The sequence below is a fragment of the Carettochelys insculpta genome, chromosome 2 (assembly GCF_033958435.1).
Source record: "Carettochelys insculpta isolate YL-2023 chromosome 2, ASM3395843v1, whole genome shotgun sequence".
Lineage (NCBI taxonomy): Eukaryota > Metazoa > Chordata > Testudines > Carettochelyidae > Carettochelys > Carettochelys insculpta.
The window spans coordinates 264538691-264559102 of NC_134138.1; the positions used below are offsets into that span (position 1 = coordinate 264538691).

At 43.7% G+C, this 20412-nt stretch overlaps 1 protein-coding gene across 2 annotated transcripts in view; it reads right to left on the bottom strand.

Annotated features, from left to right (window-relative positions):
* Positions 1-19468, bottom strand: part of DPP6 (dipeptidyl peptidase like 6) — a 612774-nt gene extending 593306 nt beyond the window's left edge. The window contains exon 1 of one of the 2 annotated variants that reach the window (XM_074986299.1): positions 19332-19468. In XM_074986299.1, the coding sequence (XP_074842400.1) occupies positions 19332-19468 (137 nt within the window). Of the gene's footprint in view, positions 1-19270 lie in introns of both variants that reach the window. The other variant, XM_074986298.1, reaches the window with a different exon arrangement.
* Between the last annotated feature and the right edge of the window lie 944 nt (positions 19469-20412).

Sequence of the window (20412 nt, forward strand, 5' to 3'; positions counted from 1 at the left end):
CCAATCGATAGGACATGTTAATTGTAATTTTCTTATGGTAGCCAACTTATTGACCTAACCCCCATTGCTCAGTTGGTGTTGCGGACCTTGTTGATCCACGTGATGTCCGAACTGGCCACTTCTATCATTTATTCATTCTGGTATCAGATTTCATTCTTATTGTTGTTTCACGGTCAGCACATTGTTATTCATCTGACCAACACATCTCCTATATCCAGGCTTGGAACTGGCATGGAACCTCCAGAGTCTTCATGGCGGAGTTCAAATAAGGATACCACTTTTGCTGGAGAATGTGGCCATTGATGCCACTGCCTCTCACATAGTAAGCAAGTGCTTTACGACTGGAGCTAATTAGCCAGTGCACCTCAGATGTTGAGTCACAATTTGTTAAAGTTATATGCATGTCTTTTAAACTTTCCCGTGTCTTTTAAACTTTCCCCTGAGCGGCTCAAAACATGAGTGTTCCCATTTTCCCACATATGTAATGTGCTTCCATATTCTCCAGTGCTGACGGCACTCCTTCCCCCACCCTCTACTGTTTCATTTTATATAACTAATTCATCATTCACTGGACAAGAGAACAAGATACCAAGTACAACTAGATAATTAGAGCCTTCTTCTGGGATGTAAGCATGGGCACCAGATATAATAGACAGGGGAAGCAAACTGACAGCCACCTGGAAGCTATATGTTTGGTAGCATCTATAATTCCAAACAACAAGAAAAATAATGAGTTTTTACATGGGTATTATCACTTTTAAAATGCATAAATTGGATTGCAGAGTCTCTGTTGTGTATTGAATAGGCCTGGTATGACTGTTAGTGCTTAAAGAACTTTTCATTTCTTTGTTGGATGAATCCTTTCCATCACAATATCTTTTAGTCCAGGGATTATGAAAACCATCAAGAATAGAAAGCCAATAAGATTATAGGATATCATAAGAACACTTAATCCACACTCTTTGAGGTGGCATAGCCTGGGACACTTCAATGATATCCAGATACAGAAAGTTATTCACCTCGAGATCACCTGCAAAGAGAGCCCTGGACATTCATTCAGTCCACACATGAAACAAACGAACTGTGGGGTGGAAACATTTGGTCCTAACCAGAAAAGCACATATCGCCTGGCATCCAATGTGGGCAGATGTTGTTTCTGTGGGGCTGAATGTTGCTTAGGGAAGAACACTGGGAAGTATACAGCTTGGATGAAGTAAAACTGGGAAAACACTGGATAAAAATTTAGGATGTGGCCATAGAGTTATTTTGTCTTTAGAGAACTGCAGGTAGGGGGGCTCTGCCATCCAAGCCTGTAACTCATCCACCCTCCTTGCCGATGTTATTGTCACAAGAGTAGTTTTCTGATGCAAAAGGGAGAAGGAGAAAGTTACCAGAAGCCTCAAAGGAGCTCCCATAAGAGCTGCTGAGACAGTATTAAGGTCCCACAAAGGAATCAGCTCTTTACGCATTAGGTGATGAGAACACACTCAAGAACACACTCATGGGATATAAAGAGTTGATAGGCAGGTGAAATGCTGACACTCCCACCACATGGACTCCTAGCAACCACGTGCAAGACCAGAAGAGAGAAGGTGTAAATACTTCTCCACGATGTCCTAGATACCAACCAGCTTCAGCGGAATGCCCCAGATTTACAACCACATCATGAACTGCTTCCATTTGGCTTAACAGGTCACTCTGGAGGATGACTTTTTACTACGGAGTAAGACACTGGGAGATATGAATTCTTGTTTTTCTGAAATACACTGTAAGGACCTGGGGAGTAGAAGATAGGCCAAAAGGCAGCATGAAATACAACAGTGATAGTCTGCCCAATGAAAATGAAGAAGCCTCCTGTGTCTCAATTTGCTACATAGGAATAAGTGCCCTCAAGTTCCTGTACCACAAACAGTCATGATGGAAGGTATAGAGGATATTTGCTAGGATGACCATAAAGAGTCTCGTGTATCTGATGTATTTGTGGAGATCCCAGAGGTCTTATTCTCCCATGGACTTGGAATCAGCAAAATACCAGGAGTAACATGCCTGTCCCTGACACTGTTGGCGAACCTCCCCTACATCCTGCAAAGCCAGAAGAGACTGAACCTGCTCAAGAAGTGGTGTCTCATGAGAGGGCACCTGAAACTGGATGGGTTGGGGGTGGGGAGAAGGAATGAGGAGTTACCATATGGCAAAACCTGATCTGAGAAAGCTTAGGATCCAGTTGTCCATGGTAATCAAGTCCCTAATAATAAAAATCAACCAGCCTGTTCTCAAAACAAGAGGGCAGAGCAAAAGAAGTTACTACTGGATTGCTCTCCTGGACATACGAGTCAAAACGGGCACTTGCTGGATGAGCCACCCAGAACTGGTGGGCCTTCTCCGCTGGGGTCTTTGGCTCTTCTGGGAGAAACCACACAGTCTTACATGAAGGGAGGACTGTCTGAAAAAAAACGCTGTAGATGATTGTGTTGCTGTTGCTGCTGGCTGCTACAGTGCTGTCTCTTTGTGGCCATAGTTCATACTCCCAAAATATGTAAACGAGTTCAGTAGTAAACAAGTGCAGATTTACCTCTTTCTCTATGAATGCAAGTTCTAGCAACTTGTCTGCAAACTCAGACATAGTCCTCCACTGACAAAGTTATAGTAAGAGAGCAACACCTGCTAGTTCATGGTGCACATATACAGAGGAGTAAAGATATAGGTCTTCCTCCCCCTTAAGCTCATTTTCTTGTGATACGACAGCTTTGCTGCCTCCCACAGTAAAACAATTAGAGAAGTTGTACTTCATCCCTAATCAGGCTTTTGAGGATTTTTACTGCAGTGAGAGGCTGCAGGGAAGTTTTGAGGCTGGCTCCCACTCACCACCCTCACAGTGGATGATGCCCAAATGCCCCTGGACTTGCAGGTCTAATGTGGCCAGGGGGAGCCTTGGAACAAAGGCCAGAGACAAAAGTGGGACCAAACAGCTGCTGTGCAGGGAGTGGAAGCAGCAAACACCTGGCTCAGCCTGGCCTGAGGAGGGAGAAGCTCTGACATTTCTGTGGCTGAGAGCTGTTTCCTGCCCATCAGCTTTACTGCCTTGCTGCCGGAAACCCTGGAATACATCCATAAACACAGAAAACAATAGAGCTCAAACATTAGGTCTCAGCTTAACATGGGCTTGGACCTGCCTGCCCTGCAGAGGTCTGGGATCCTGAGTCTTAGCACAAATGCTGTGTGGACATGAGTGGGGCCTGGCTTGAGCGTAGGTTCCAGCTCAAGGTTACACTGCTGTGTGAACACGCTACTCCTGGGGGTATTCTGCACCAACATATTACAAATTCTGTGCACAATATTTCAAAATTCTTCATAGTTTGTCAAAATAACACAATGCAATCACACCAGCTTCAATTATTTTGGCAATTTGTTTAAAAAAAACCTGCCAGCAGCTATGTCTAACACCACAGACAACAAGAGAGTCAGAAATTCGTTCTCTTTTTTTTAGCAAATAGATCCCCTATTAGTCATATTAACACAGAACTCTGAGTAATGATTCATTTAACTACAAAACAGAACCATACTTCCTGCAGCCCTCACAAGCAAGTGCAAAGGCTTGGGGGAGTCAGCGGTAACAGAGAGAAGTGGAGGGGGCCTGGCTGTGAACTTGAAGGGTGATCGGGTCTGGGTGGAAGAAGCATGGAACAGGGTTTTTTGTGGGGTGGAGAGGAATTGTTAGGAGCTTCCCCCCCATGCAGACCCCAGCTGGCCCCTTGAGTTGCCCATTGAGTAAGGCACATCTGCCCCTTTCCCCATGTTTCTCTGCATCCCCATCCACCTTCCCCCATAACTCTGCATGCCCTACCTCTCTGCCCCCATGGCCCTGCACTTCCCTCCTCCGTAGCCCTGTGCCTCAACTCCCATTCAAACCCTGTCTCAGTCTTGTCCCCACTATTAGCCCTTATGACCCCCCAGCAGCCCCATCCTGTCTCCTGACCTGGCCAGAGAGATGCTGTACAGAAGGCAGGCTCCTTCCCTTCCCTACACGGACTAGAGAATGCCAGGAGTGGTTGCTGTATTAACATAGTATTAATTATTAATACTAATTAATTGCCAGCAGCCATCGTGACCCCATTAAAACTTTAAAAATTTTAATGCCTATCTAATAATAATTGGGGCTTCTTTAAAAAGATGTGTGTCCTGTTAAAGATCAAATTCCCCCACTACAAAGCCTCTTCCACATTTCCTGGTTGGAGTCAGGGTTTTTCCCAGAGGCAGCACCACCTGCTTTTAAATACTGATGGAACTGCCACCTTATGCATGTTTGGATGAAAAGACTGTGGGAAAGCTGACTGTGGAGACGTAGCAAGAAAGGTCCTGGGCAGGACAACGTTCAGGTGTTAATTCCCAGATGGCCCCTGAAAGATGTTCTTTGCTCCCCAGATTTCCAGACCAGGGAAGAATCTGTGCCACAGATCATTATGGGGAGAGGTGTGGCACACGAGAGACTAACAGATTTCTTAGGGCATGAGCCTTCATGGGTAAAACCCACTTCATTAGATGAGATGGAGCGCAAATTACAGAGGTAGGGATATATCTAAAAGAACAGCAAAAGTAATACTTGTCACGTGCCACAGGACTCCTCTTCGTTTATGCAGATACAGACTAAAACTGCAACCCTCCGAGACAAAACATGATATTAATCTTCTTTTATAAAGAGGATCCCCACTCTAAATACAAAACGCTTTCTTGCCTCTCATAATTCCATTGAGCATCCTTGGAGGTTATAGGTATATTGGAGATTAGAACAGGCTCTTGAGATTTTGCAAGAGGAATACAATTCTCTAAATCTATTGGAGATAGACAGATCAAATGACTTTTTAAGTGCTTAGTGTACTAGATACATATTGAAGGCCTGGTCCAAAGCCCACAGTCACCAATTCAAAGACTCCCACTCCCATTCACTTCAGTTGGCTTTGGATCACCCTTTAGCAATCCATTCCACTAAAAGCATCCAAGATTTACAGCTGTATCCCATTCAAGACACATAAATGAAGACAGGTTGTCAAAGTACTGAGCACTTGTACATACACATTGAAGTCAGGCTTTAATGCATCTAAACTAAAAATTGAGGCAGCCAGAGTCATTAGTCACTTTTCAAAACCTTGCCCAATGTGTGTGAAAGAGGAAGCAGGGAGATGCCCCTCTAGACACTACAGCCAACCAAACTTTTCACCATTTCACCCTTTTCCCCCCGAACCTGCAAGATCCATGAATAGTGTTATTTTCCTGATGTGCTGCCTCACTCAAGAATCACAGAGGTAAAAACACTATGATCAGTTTCATTTAGCCGATGGCTTTGCGGCTGGAGGTGGGTTTCTTTGAGATTTAACTGAATATTTTAAAAAAGCAAAATAAACCAAAACTGATCTGCTCAGTCTGCCTTGATTTCAAATGTGATTTGAAGGGAAAGCTTTGCTAACCAATGATGTATGCCGTTTACCTTTCACCATTGCCAAAAGGACTGAGCCTTGTAAAATGTAAATACACTGCAGCAAGCTGTAAAAGTTATCTTTTACACTTATGCCATTATTTGTTCTTTAATTTAATTTTAACACAAAGCCGTGTATTTTATTAAATTTCCCTACTATTAATAATTACTTTGGCAATCTCCCATTCAATCAATGTTCACAAAGCCTCTTACACAGGCTCCTAAAGACAGCGGAATGAGTTCTTTCTCAGAAGCCTCACTGATAATATACATCTGGAGTGCTTTTAATCATTTTACCAAGTTAGAAAATTCTCATGTATTGAACTCCAGTAGACCAAGGAGAAATTTCATGGCTCGTCACCAACTGTGATCAGGTGAAAGGAATGCAGAACATCACTTTCAAATTAAATTATGCTTGTTCAGGTTGGAGTGGCACAATCTGTCTTTAACAAAAGAACAGCCTTCTGTGGGAATTTTAGGGGAAACTCAGCTCGCTGATTCACACTGCAGCTTCTTAAATTTTATGCTAAATTGCATAGTTAACAGCCTTCTGGTATATTTTCCTAATCCACCAGTATTCCACTACCTTTCTGAAAGCACGCATCTTCAGAGCTTCCTCTTAGTGGAAACAGATCTCCCTCATTCTGGGAGGATGTAGAAGTATAATGTGGCACTGTATTCAGTGGAGAGATTTTACAATTTATTTTGTGGGTACAGACCTCTATTGATTGAACTGAAAAAAAATCCACCATTAACATGTCTGCAAGCACTGGTTGCAAAATTGTAAAGTTAATCATTTTGGGTATGCTTGCACTGCTTTCTGGGAACATCCAGAGCAACCAAGCACTGCTTAAGGAAAAGTAGTAATCAACTTAGTTTACAGCAACGGAGATTCAGATTGGATATCAGGAAAAAGGATTGTGAAGTACAAGTTGAGCCTCTCTAATCAGGAACTCCCTTGTCCAGCAACATCCATAATAATTTTGCTTAGCTGGAGGACCACTTACCAGGTGTAGCCAAGTTTCTCATGGTCCCATAATGTGTGTTTGCAGCCACCAGTCCTGGCTCTCAGTGTTCTGTGCTGTTATTTAGCTGCAATTTACCCTTAAATGTCTTCTAAGAGCCCAGGAAGCAGTGGACCTCCTGTGGTTCAGTAACTTCTCTCATTCAGCACTGGTCAGGTCCCGAGGATGCTGGACAAGAGAGGTTCAGCCTGCACCAGAATAGGTCACCAACAGGGAATGAGGATTCCTTGTCGCTGCCGGTTTTTAAAAGCTGGTTATACGAACACTTGGCAGGGGTGACACAAGCACCCTTGGTCCTGCCTCACCACAGATGACTTTTGGAAGTTCCTTCCAGCCCTACATTTCTATGCTTCTATAAATGCACAGGAAATGTGGATTTAAATCCATATACTGCATCACAAGAAGGGAATGTTGGCATCACTTCCTGTGAGCATTTATGCTTGAAATCTGATCTGACCCAGGGCTGTCAGCTCCCTCCTTGCACCCCAAACTACCTGAGGTGCAGAGTAATATGCTCCTGGAAATTCAAGCAGGTAGCTGTGTAAACCAACATGCATGTCACTCCCCTGAACTCTGTGGGACACCTGGGAAGAGCCCAGGCACAAGTGCATATGGTAAAGTGTGCTGAGAAACAAAAGCACAGCTCCCTGTCGGTGCAGATGTAACCAACCCTGCAGGGGTGCAGGCGCTGCCCAACCCCAACAGTCACTAGACAGGGTTAAGCAAGGCAGAGGGGCACAGGTAAGGCTGTATCTTAGGCTGCCTGCTAGACTCCCAGAGGAATTTTGTCCTTGGCTACCTGCTTAGAGCCCAACTCACCCGTTCACCTCATCTGCAGGGTATTTGGCTAGAAGTGCTGGAGCCTAGCCCTGTATCCCAAGCTTCTCTTCCCCCAGTTCATTTTCTTCTCTTCCTTGGTTGCCTGGTTATGGTTCTCCTCTACCTACTGCCTTCCCTCTCTTTGGGCTCCTCTGGGACTTTCCTTCACTTACATATGATTTAAACAGAGGAGGTGGCTTGGAAATTCACATGCTATGTCACTATCACTGAGCTGGAGCTCTGTCATTCCTGCTCCCCTGGGTGAAAGTCACCGAGCTATGAGGGGGCCCAGAGGAAGGTTTTCTGCACCTTTTACCATAGGTCTTGAATGGCATTGTGTAAGCGTGGGCCGTGGGCACAGCAGCCAAGCAAGAGTCCCTAAATTCTATGGAGGGAGCCTGTCATAGCAGTGGTCCTCAGTACATGGATAGATGTAATTATGTGGCCGTCTTCTGCGCACTGTCAGAGTGCCCAAGGCTGGTCCTGAGGGCTGGAGGGTGGATTGGACAACGGGATCCAGCATCCCCATGATGTCATGTACCTGGCACTGAAGCTGGAACAGGTGGGGTGTGGCTGCATTGTACTGCAAACTGGCCATGGCTTGGGAGAGGGGATTCCACCTTCCCTTCCTCTCCTTCAGGTAATCCCCACCTAAAGCCCAAACAGCAGAGTTGTGTGTGGCTGGGATTTCCTCTGCTGGGTGCGTCTACAAGGCAATAAAACACCTGTTGCTTGCCAATTTCAGCTGAAGTGCTTATCTTGGACACAGCAGTGGCATAATAAATGACTGCTCTTTTTTTTTTTTTTTGCTGTTGTGAATATAGAGTATGGACAAACAATGAAACTGTTTAAAGAAAAATGTTGTCTAGATTTTACAAAGGCACTAAAATAGCCCTAACCTCCCAAACACCACTGAAAACAAGAGACACCAGAACCTGAAACCCAGAATCCCCTGAAACACCTTCTAAGAAAGGACCCCAGCCTGCCAGCTCCCTTTCCATATTTGCTCCCCTTTCTTTTTCTTTGACCTCTTCTCATGTTATAAGCACAGTGCTTTTAAGCCAGGAAACATTTCCATCTGTCAACAGCCTGACATGTAAGTTTACACTCACCAGAATTAACCACTTCAGGAAACCACATTAACCTCACATTTCCATGTCCGTCAACCTGAGGCATGTTTGTCACCACCAATGAGCCATTTGCTTTATATAAAACACAAGGCAAATTAGCAGCCAAAGTACAAATAGTTGGATCATCCAGCATCATGTATATTCTTATTATCTGTTACATTATCCTTACCTAATTGCTGGCACTTTGGCTCCATCTGACATTTTCCAACCTACAAATGCTTATTAGAGTTTCTCAGATAGAAGAAAATGTGCATCATAGTGATTATCCACTCAAGGCACTGCATGTGACACGCTGCAATGGCTGTAAGACCTTTACCCTATGGCAAGCAGGACAGTCAGCTATTTCGGGCGTTAGTGATGCTTTGACAAGTGTTGCTTGGGGTGACAGGACCACAGTATCAGTGGAGAAACACCCTCCATTGCTATGGACCCTTCTCAGATACCAAAACATGTTAGAATTATATAGACACAAAAGCTACTTCATTGTTCCACTGAAGTGCAGTTACTTCTGGGTCAAAAGGCAGCACTACTTTAATTGTGCAGCACCACCTAGAGGCCTCACCTGAGATCTGGGCCCAACTGTACTACCTGCTGTGGGGCTCAGAGTACCTTGTCCAGACCTCAAGAAGAGCTCTGTGCGAGTCAAAAGCTTGTCTCTCACCTCAATGGAACCTGGTCCAATTAAACATATTACCTCACTCACCTTGTCTTCTTAATACAAACAGATAGGAATCTCCAACAAGTTTACATTCTAAATAGAGGCAGAAAAAGAGAGGTGTCATCTTCCCAAGGTAACCCAGCAGGTCAGTGGAACAATCAGGAAAAGAGCTCAGGTACCTTAACTCTCCTCCTTCCAATAGCCCCTACTGCCTTCCTTAGCATGCCTCTCTATTGGGCTACGTCTACCCAGCAGCACTACTCTACAAATAAGATATTCCAAAATGGCAACTCCAAAATAACAAAACCACACACAAAATGCATTTCTAGATAGCACCCAGATATTTTGAAATAGCATTTCCAGGTCCATAATGCTATTTCAAAATAGTGCCATTACAGCCCATTACAGCTTACTTCGAAATAGCCCTATTCTGTGTCTTATTAGAGCCTATTTTGAAACAATAGAGAGGTAGCCATGTTAGTCTGTATCTGCAAAAACAATGAGAAGTTCTGTGCCATCTTATAGACTAACAGATTTATTTGGTGCATAAGCTTTTGTGGACAAATGCTTCATCAGCAATTTCAAAATACGCATTATTCCTCACAGAATGAGGTGTACCAGAATTGAAATAATGCACCTGCTATTTTGATTTTATTTTGAAATAGTGTGTGCATCTACATGCTGCTAAAGTTATTTCAAAATAACAGCAGTTATTTTGAGAACATGTCCATGTAGACACAGCATAAGTGATAATCTGTATTTTGAGTACATTCACCTCATAGGTTATATACCAGACCTGGCAGAATAGGGTTTCACAAGGTAACTGAAATGGATCAGGTTATTGTGGCCTTAAACCATTGCCTATGTCAGTCTTCATTAATTGCAGTGCTTGCAATGAATCACTGTATGTGTTTTGACAAGTATTGTTTACCCTGTGGTTTCCAGCAGAATGAAACAGCTGTTTCAGCAGGGCCTGTATGATTAGAGTTATAATTGTGAAACATTATAGTACCCTTTAGAATTCTCTTCAGGTGCCCCTTTTGTACCTCAGATTACAAATGCCCAAGCAATAGATACTGTGTTATCTAATATAAAAAGAGAGAGAGAGAGAGATGAGGAACTGTCTCAATAATGCTTTTGTACTCACTAGAGCTAACAGTAAAATAAGAACCAGAGAGACATGGTTCACCATAGGCCATTTATGGTTCTATAAAAACATCATTGTGGCTTTCTAAGGCATTCCCATCTGCACTTTAATAGATGTCTGGTCTTTTAAGTGTCCTCTTTCTATTTGGTAGCTAATGGAGATAGGAGGAAAGCAAGTAATTTTATTATGGAATCTGTTGCTACAGGAACATTAAATAGCAATCAAATTAAAATGGCAAAACTCAAAGGACTGTCCTGGGGTTTTAACTCATGTTAATAATAAATAAGTAATAACAAATGGATGGATGTATTAAGCTCCCTCAAATGTATGTCTGCAGTGTAACAAGAATTAAGGCTTCAAAGCATTTTTCAACCATCTCTCGTTGCTTTTTAGTTCCTATTGACAAGCAAGAAAAACCCTAAACATTTTCTCCTTATAAAAACATATTAACCAACTTTTTTCTTTAAAAAGCAGCCACTGGAAACCACCTAATATTTGAACTGTAACATCGATATTGTCATCTGAAAGGACCTGACCATGGTGGACTTGATTCAGCAAAGCAGATAAGCATGTAGTCAATTTTAAGCCCATGCATAGTTTCATTGGGTCAGTGAGGCTATTCATATGTTTAAATCCAGTGCAGGATAGGATCCTGGGTGCTCAGCACTTCAGTTCAGCCAAAACAAATGATTCACTACATTGACTAGATGGGGCATCACAATAAGGCCATTTCTACATATGCCACTTTCTTCAAAAAAATTTTTGGGAAGAAGGGGCCTCCGGAAGAAGGACTTCCTTCCAGAAGATGCCCTGGGGGCCATGCTTCTAAATGGCATTTTGGAGTCCAGAAGAACATCTTTCAGACTCCAAATCACGTGATCTTACGCTAATGAGGTGTGGGGAATTTGCACGAGAAACGGGTCTTTTCAGGATCAGCTACTGACTTCCTAAGTCACTCACCCTCTCTCTTGTCTTTGAATCTCCAGCTGTATAAGGAAGATTAGGATTATTTCACTTTTAAAAGGGCTTTGAGAAATGCTATAAAAGCCAGTTTATTACTAATTAGTGTCTTTGGTTTGTTTGGAGGAAAATTTTAAAATACAGATGTTAAAAGCAATGAAATACACTTCTGAGCATGCTCAATAGAGATCTACTAAAATATAGCAGATCTTCATGACGAACCTCCACTTCATGACATCTTGAACATACTGTCTGCTTAGCCTGAGCAAAAACAAAAAAGTAAATGCTCTATGGCTACTAACAGTACAAGTTACTTGAGAGAATTTTTAGCCATCCTGCTGAAACACTCACAGAAACCTCCAACAAATAACTAGTGGTAATAGGCAGGTGGCTGGATGTATTTGTGCATTCTGTAAAATGCTGAAAAAAATCTAAATCTCAAAAACTAAAAGAGCTATGAAAGAGAGAGGCAGGAAAGTCAGACAGCAAACTGCGCTGATTTGGGATTTCAGGAGATCTGGGTTCAGTGCCTAGCACTGCCACGAACTTCTTATGTCACCATGTGGGGGGCAAATCACTTAATCTTTTTGTGCCTCAGTTTCACTATTAGCAAATGTCATTATCCTCATTTTACATTCTCTTATTCTGTCAGCCTTTCTGTTTAGATTGTAAGGTCTTTGGGGCCCAGCACAACAGTGCCCCAATCTCAACTGCAGTGTGCAGGAGCTACAAATAAATATGTTTTAAAAGTTCTTCCTCAAAATGCTTCCAAGCTAGCAAAACACAAAAACAGGTGGGAGGAGAGGACAGAACATCCCAGCCACTTAATGAGCAAAGTGGGCGAGTATACAGTGATAGACCTTTTGCACAAAAAGCACAGACCAAGAGTAACCCAGAATACCTTCCCAGATCATATTGTATGTTTCTGTACCTGTTAACACTCCATTCTATTTCATGGTGCATACTTGTACACGTCCAGTGGCATCCTAAGAAACTGACTGTTCTGTGGACATCACTACTCTTTTATTAATAAATACATGCACACTGCAAATAGACCAATAGGAGAATGTCAGATTTCTTAGCATAATCTAATACACATATGCAAAATGCATTTTAACCCATATAACAGTCAAATTAAGTCCACTTTTCGCTATCCAATGATAGGATTGGAAAAGTCCAACCCCCTGCTCCAGGCAGGACCAGTCCCAATCCCAACTAAATCATCCCAGTCATGGGTGGTGATTCTGCCACCCTTCTAGGTAACCTAGTACAGTGCTTCACCACCCACCTTTTGAAATAGTAAGAAAAACTGTCCAACCTAGATCTCTTCCACTGCTCCTCATTCAGTCATCTGTCACCACTAAAAACAGCCTCTCTCCATCCTCTTTGTAAACTCCCTTCAGGTAACTTAAAACTGATATCAAATCCCCCCTCGTCTCTTCTGTAGACTAAATAAACCCCAATCCCTCAGCCTCTTATTGGGGGAGCTGGAGTGAATAATTTATAACTGGCACATCTGTAACCTAAGAACTATGGGTAACATTTCCAAAATTGCCTACATGACTTGGGATCCTAAGTCTTAGCGCCTAAGTCACTATTGCAAACAGGATTTAGGCTCTTAAAACTTTACCCTATAATCTTATCAAATAAAAATTTTGCACACTTTCCTTTGGAGTGTTTGTTACTTAAAAAAAAAAAACCTAGCAGTTTTTGTTAGCAGAGAGAACGAATTTCTCCCCTACTCCTCCTGTGCTTTTAAATGACTTCACCATTGTTGAAGAAACATTGAAAATACCATTAGTCCCTGACAAAGACAGACTGCCACTATAAAACCTTCAGAAAATCATAAGCAACATAGGCCAGGTTGGTGGGCTAATATATTTTATTGAACCATCTTCTTCTTGTGAAAGAAGTTTTTGAGCCTACACAGAGGTCTTCTTCACATATGGAAAGTAGCCCTTAAACAGAAACAGGTAAATAGTCACACAGATGTAGTCGTGTGAGTCTGTATCTTCTTAAAACACAAAAGCAGACCTGTACTACTTTAAAGACCAACAATATAATTTATTAGGTGATAAGCTTTCATGGGACAGACCCACTTCTTCAGATCTGGAAAATTCTGAATTTTCCAGATCTGAAGAAGTGGGTCTGTCTCATGAAAGCTCATCACCTAATAAATTATATTGTTAGTCTTTAAAGTAGTACAGGTCTGGGTTTTGTTTGTTTGTTTTTTTGTCTTCTGAAGAAACGGGTAAGTAACCCTTAAACATAAGAGTGGGTATACCAACCAGTGCTTCATGCCTTTTTATAAAAAAATTGATAGGTTATGCGATATGGCAAAATACTAAATAAGAGCTGCTGCCACCCCTTGGTCACAGTGTGAAATTTAATATGTTAAACTGCACTCTGCCAGTCACACCCTGCAGGCCTTAGGCAGGCAAAAACTCCTTGTAAAAGCAACTTGATATCATTGAGCTTGAAGGGGATCTTTTCTAGAATGTAAACTAAAGACTCAAGCCTACAAAGTACATTTATACAAACAATTCTACTCCTGCACATTGTCTCTCTTTTGTGCCCCAGGCAAGTTTTCCAAACCTTGAATTTACACTTGCCTCCAATTTCTTGCCTTTCATGGGATCCATGACAATGGAGAGCTGTAAACAGCTTCATTTGGAGCCCACTAGGGTCCTTCTTTCAGTCTGCTAGCAGATTTGTTGAAAAGCAATACAAAATGCTCCCTCCTAGGACTCTGTTCCTTCTCTTTGCATTCCTCCCAGCCCCTGCAAGCTCCAGGGAAAGGATGTGAGCTGAGTATTCTAACTCTGTGAGGTCCAAGTTACTGGGCATATCACTGCCACTAGACAGATGAGTCAAACTCTTCACATAGTTATTCTTGTGTGTTCAAAATATTTTCTAGCAGATTCTTCATAACATCCATAATACATCAAAGGTCTGATCACTGTTAGAAAGGCTTGCAGAATGGGAAGGTTAATTTTAAACCAGCAACAAAAATAATGAATCCTTTGAAATCCAAACATAACAATTGTTAAAGCAATGCATGAAAACTCCCTATTGCAGCAATTTTAAATTATCCAGTGTTAAGTTACATAATGAAATATATAATTAACTTGCATTCAGACAAGCCGGAGAGATTAACTTTATGAATGTGTAATTATTGAACTTCATGATGCTAAACTGTATTTTTATTAATTTCAAGAGATGGGCTGAACAAATCAATAGGGACCTAATCCTGCTTCCCTTTAAGTGAGTGGCCTCAGTCCCATACAGGCAGCAGGATAACCGCATCCAAGGATCCTAAAGCTTATTAAGAATAAGTTGCAGGTAAGGACTTTGCATCAGATAGTGCACAAAGAAAACTGTTCATATGACCTATACAGAGATTTTTGACAGCTACATGGAATACTTCACTATATACTGATTCATGACCACTCCAAAGTACATAAAAAAAAATTCTCTCTGTGGGAAAGGACTGAAACATTTCTGATATTTAAGTTGCTCTGCACTGACCTTGACACTCTTCTGGGAAGCAATAGCTTTCCCAGTAGTAAAATAATGGATTGGAAATTATTCATTTTATTGCATGTGTTAACAAAGCTTCCATATTAAATGCTAAACATTTTGAGGGGTTCTAATTTTAATAATATGGTTCAAATAAGATGAACAATAGTAAGAGATGTACCCTTTGATTTACTTCTCAAAGTAGCAATCTCAGTTATTTACTAATTACATCTGAAATAATCACTTCTATAAAATAGTCTTAGAATAAACTATCAATATTGAAAATTATAAAAACATAGCTATGTTTCTTCTTTTAAAAGTGACCTTCAATTTATACAATTTGGCAAATATACAACTGAATGAAAAGTATTCCAGATTTCAAAGTAAAAATAAGAGCTACTTCATGTTGGTCCCAAACTTTGACTCAGTGGATTTTTTTTTCTGCAACTGTAATAGGACTTTTACCTGAAGAAGAAATGAAAAAGGAATGTAGCATTGGTTCTTTATACAGAAAAATCTATATAACACTCCAGTAGAATGTTTTAGCACATAAATTATCACCAGGAATTTAAATTTAAATGGATTATTCTGGTTATTTTATAGTCAGTGCCTTATGAAATAGATCAATATTCTGTAGGGAAGTGTTCAGTTCTTATGGACTTGATTAATGCATTGTTATCATCACAGTAATTAAAAGGAACAGGATTATACACAATCATCATGTATATCTTACTCAGCACCTTCTGGCAGTTGTCTGCAAAAATTAAACTCATTAATCACTATGACTCCAAAGAAAAGTAAGCTTAAGAAAAATGAAACAGCTCTATTTTAAATGAGATGGGTGGGGGGGGAGAAATCCAGCATCTAGAAAGATCTCTTGTTTACATAATAATATGAAAAGTTTGAATCTCATAGAGGAAACAATTGTGATTATATTTCCAGAACGTGAATTAATACTCTACTATTATAATGCACTGGACTTTCCTTACATTCTTCACAGGTCCTGTCCCATATGCCAATACACTAGCTTAAAAATGCACATTTATATCAAAACTATTATGTCCTCTGGATTAGGTTCACATGACCTCTTATTTTGCAGCTTTGATAACTGGCCCCAATTCAGCACTTCTATTGAAACCATTGGAAAATTGACTTGTACAAAAGAAAATTGAATCACAGGCATAGTTTAAAATGACATAGAAGTATAACAAAAGCAAGAATAAATGGCATAAGCATATCAATATTTTACACATGTTCTCTGTATACCCCCAAATCACTCAACATGTTGATTTCTTCTTGGTGTGCAGAACCAGCTACCAGAATTGAATACTGTGAAGTTTCGATAGCAAAATACCAACTGCATCCAGACAGCTGTGTTATCTCATTTATACAAGTTCAAATTCAATGAACTCTCATCAGCTACTTCTTGGTGGGGTGGGGAGTTTCAAGCTTAACTCTGCAATTTCCTCATTTTAATTGTGCTGATACAGATCACACTCTTTGCATTGCTTTAATGCAGGTTTTATTCTTATTTTAATCATGTGTAAGTCTCTTCTAGTATTGAAAGAAGTACCAGGAGAAGGGGAAAATATTAGATATAAACAACAGGATGGATTGGAGAGACCAGGAACCTGTCTTCTTCTCCAACTTGTATAGCACTGGGAAATGTATTCATATATAAAAAATACTCGAGTATCATAATCAAGACATGATGTCAAATGCAAAAAAATATATATATTTACGGTATAATGATTGTTTTTCAATATGATTAATAATCAGATGGATTGAGATGATTTAAAAACACAATCTAGTGTTTTTAAAAATAAATCTTAGTTTTATTTTTCACTGAAGTATTACAGAGAGAAAGAGACAGACAGACCGACCCATGTACAGGAGGAAAGGAGTTCTTTTGTATTTCTTACCTCTGACTTAAAAATGTTTAATTGATTAATTCAAAAGCTGGGGAAAAATCCTCTACTGGAAAAATATCTTGAATATTCAGTTTCAACCCCAGTGTGAAATTTCTATCAGAGATTTAATTCTCTCAAAAGGGGTTTAGCAATCACTGATAAACTACCCCTAACTGCAAAAAGCACTAGCATATGCCACTACAATTCAACAGACCTGCCAGAAGTCAGTATTCTCTCTGTTCAGTGTAAGAGGATTCTCCACATAAATCACCAAATCACACAACCTCTGTACTTCATTCACCCAGATTTGTCCTTGTGTCTGCCTCACATTTCGTTCTCCCCTCAGGGATTTTATGCCAAAAGCTACATTAATTTGTCCTGCAAAAGCCTTAGTGCTGCTGTCTTCGAGACATTCAGCAGCCGTCTCGATTGCAAAAGAAAAAAAATCTCATTCTGTTTACTACAATTGAACAACGGCCAAGGTTAAAAAATTGCCTGGTGTCTACCTGAACACACTTCTCAGAGTGACAACAAGGCACATCAGAGCAATAAAGCCACAGCTTCCCTTTGAATTGCCTAGTGCAAAGGGAGAGAGAACTTATTTCCTGCAAGTGTTGAATGACTCCAGCACCAGGGACAGCTCCCAAAGTCACAGCTCCCCAGTCCTAATGCGAAAATGCAGAGGGAAACAGCTTAAATTTGTGTCGCTGGTTCTTGGGGGGAAAAAAACAAACAAACAAACAGGTATTTTCCAAATCATATTTTACTACCTTAAAATATTTCCTTCCCTTATCACAACTAGCTTCCAAAAATAATGCTATTATACAGAGCCAAACAAATCAAGGTCATTACCTCAACCATGTGACTTCGAATTCCTAGCCTAACCTGAGTCAAAAATATTCCTTGTATATATCTACAAAACCCACTCTAAAGGAAATTCCATTACTCCTTATGTGACTACATATTAACTTTAACTACCTAAATGATTCTCTAGAGAAATGCTGTGTGAAGCTTATGAATCAATTACATTTGCATTGCAATTCTCATGCTTTAACTCCCTGGTATACTAAACTCGAGCAATAAAATAAAAATAAAATCCCTTTTTGTCCAGCAACGTGGTTTTGGAATTAACCTGAATTGTGTGCATACATACCTAATCTTTATTGTCCCAACTTAAAGGGAAAAGGCAGTTGCAATACAGATCTGTGTTCTACATATCCCTCTCCTAATGAGTCTAACTTTGGTAAAGAGGGTTTTCGGTCGTTTAGAGCAGTGTCAGCAAAAATCATTTGCACATGTTAAATAGCCTTTGTTTCTGGGCTCAACGCTTTTGATTATCAGACAAACAGGCTCAGACATCTGTCGTATTGAAAACCAAAAAAGATACGCTGCAGGCTAAATTAAAAAAAAAAAATCCAGGGGAGAAAAATGTTCCAGAGACCAATATCAGAGAGCAGCAACTTCGCTTTCTCGCAGCGACACCTGGCGGGCAATAAGCTGAGCTTTGGCACATTTCCGCTGAGGGTCACAAGACAGCTCTCAGGAGACAGCGTTTCAGAATGCAAAGGTTTCATATCAACCTATTGAGAGGAAAGTGTCAGGTGTCTTTACCTGGTGCAAACTGCCCTAACTGTGGCGCCCCCTCGGCCCCGGAGAAGGCCCGTCTTGTGTAGCTGTTAGGCGATTCCAGCAGGCCCTGGGAAAAAGTCCAACCCTCTCCCGCAGCGACCTGCCGGCCCTCGGGAGGAACAGGCGGGAAGCTCTGCCGGGGACTGGAGACTAACTTCTTTTCTCCGCTAGCAAAATAAATCGGCTTCACCCGCACGAAAAGTTTTCAGGGTGGTGCTGGCGGGGGGACAGGGCAAACCCCAAACTCTTTCCGCCACAGTCCCGCTGGGAACAGGGAATTCGGGGCGCCAGACACCAGCTGACACGCTCAGGGGTCAGAATAAGGGCAAAGTACCAGGGAGGTCTACCCTCTAGCACCGTTTCCAGCGGAAGCAAGTGTTTGCGCAGGTAGACCGGCCGAACCACCGCGCCTTACCCGCGCCCGCACCCAGCCTCGCCAGTGCTGGGGACTGGCTGCGCCCCCCCTCCCCTCCGAACAACTGGGAGCAATCTATCCCCGGCCACTGACTCCTGCCCTCCGCCAGTCCCGCCGCGGGCCTGCAGGGGTCATTTGTTTCTAAGGCAATATGCAAGTGTTTGGCTCTGCGATGGGCAAGGGCCGGGAGCGGAGGGAAGTTGCGCTCCACCGCGTCCCCAGGGCCGCGTCCCCTCCCCGGCAAGTGGGAGTTTCGAGCAAACCCGAAAGAAAAATGGCCGCGGCGGGCGCTAAGTTCTCCCGGCTGGGCGGAAAGGGCAGGAGGGGCCAGGTGCAGCTTTGTGCGCCGGGCGAAACTTGCAGCCCGGCTCGGAGGAGGCTCGGCGCTGCTCCCCCGGCCGCTTTCCGAGCGCGGAGCCAGCAGCGCGGCCCGCGCTTTCGAACCCGGTCGGGACTTCCCCGGGAGAGAGCCCGGGGGGCGGCACGCGGAGCCGGGGGGCACTGAGCGGGACGCAGGGAAAGGAGGTGGTGGACGGCCCAGCTAACGAATCCCGCCGCCCGACCCAGAGCCGCGGGCCGGAGACTCACCTCCTCCTCCTCGCCGTCCCCCCGGGGCTGGTAGTGGAAGCGGCCGCGGCTCTCCTGTTGCAAGGGCCGGGCGCTCTTGCCCGCGGCGCTGTCCTCCTCGGTGCACGGAGCCCCCAGAAGGCGACTCGCCTCGGGCAGCGTGGGGAAGGAGCGGGAGGTGTTGATCTTCCCGCTGAACCGCTGGTACAGCGAAGCCATGGTGCCGGCGCAGGGGGGCGAGAGAGGCGCTCTGAGGGGTGGGGGTTACAGCGCGCCCCACACACGACAGCTCTCCTCCGTGGCGCATCCGTGCAGCTGGGGGCGCGAGGCGGGCAGCATCTGTACTCCGCTCCCTCCCTTCTCCCGCGGCTCTGGAGCGAGGAGGGCTGAAAACCCAGCCCCAGGAGTGTTGCACCAGCCCACGGGGTCGCAAGCCGCAGGGAGAGGCCGAACCCCAGCTAATGGCGCCGGAGAGGATGGGGGTTCAGTGGGGTGCAGGGGCGGCGGGCTGATCCCCCGTCCGCGCCTCCCAGGCTGGCCAGCCGCCTCCGAGGTCGCCTGGCCCGAGCGCCGCGGAGCGGGCGGCGAAGCGGAGCCTCATTCAAAGCACGTTGCTCCGGTGGGCAGCGAGGGCGAGCCGCGCTCCGGCCGGCTCCCCGGGGGAGAGAACTTGCAAAGGAGCCGAAGCCGCCTGAGCTCGGCCCGGGGGGCGGGACCCGGCGGCTGGGAGCGGGAGCCCGGCGAGGTGCCTCGGCTGGAGTCGCAGCGGTGCCGCTAGCGGGCTCCGAGCCGGTCCCGGTTCCGGGGCGCTCTGATCTCCGGCGGTGAGCAGTGATCCCTCCGAAGCTGGCTGGGAGGGGGGGAAGGGAGAGGGACTGCCCAGCCCCCACCCCGCCCTCTTCACCGTGTGGTTTCGCTTCTCAGTTTGTGCCCCTCACTCTTTTCCTATTAATTCATTTTGCTGCAGTAAAACGTGCTTCAGCGCCCCTCTGTGGAAATCCGCCGAACTGAGCTCCTCGCCCGAGGAGCTAGCGATAAACAAACGGGAACAGCCGGGCAAAAACCACTGGGGTAGGGGACGAAGCCGGTTGGGGGGGGATTTCGCCCTGGGGCGGTAGCCCTCACCCTTCTGCAGTTAGAGGGAAAAAGCCATAGGAGCTGGG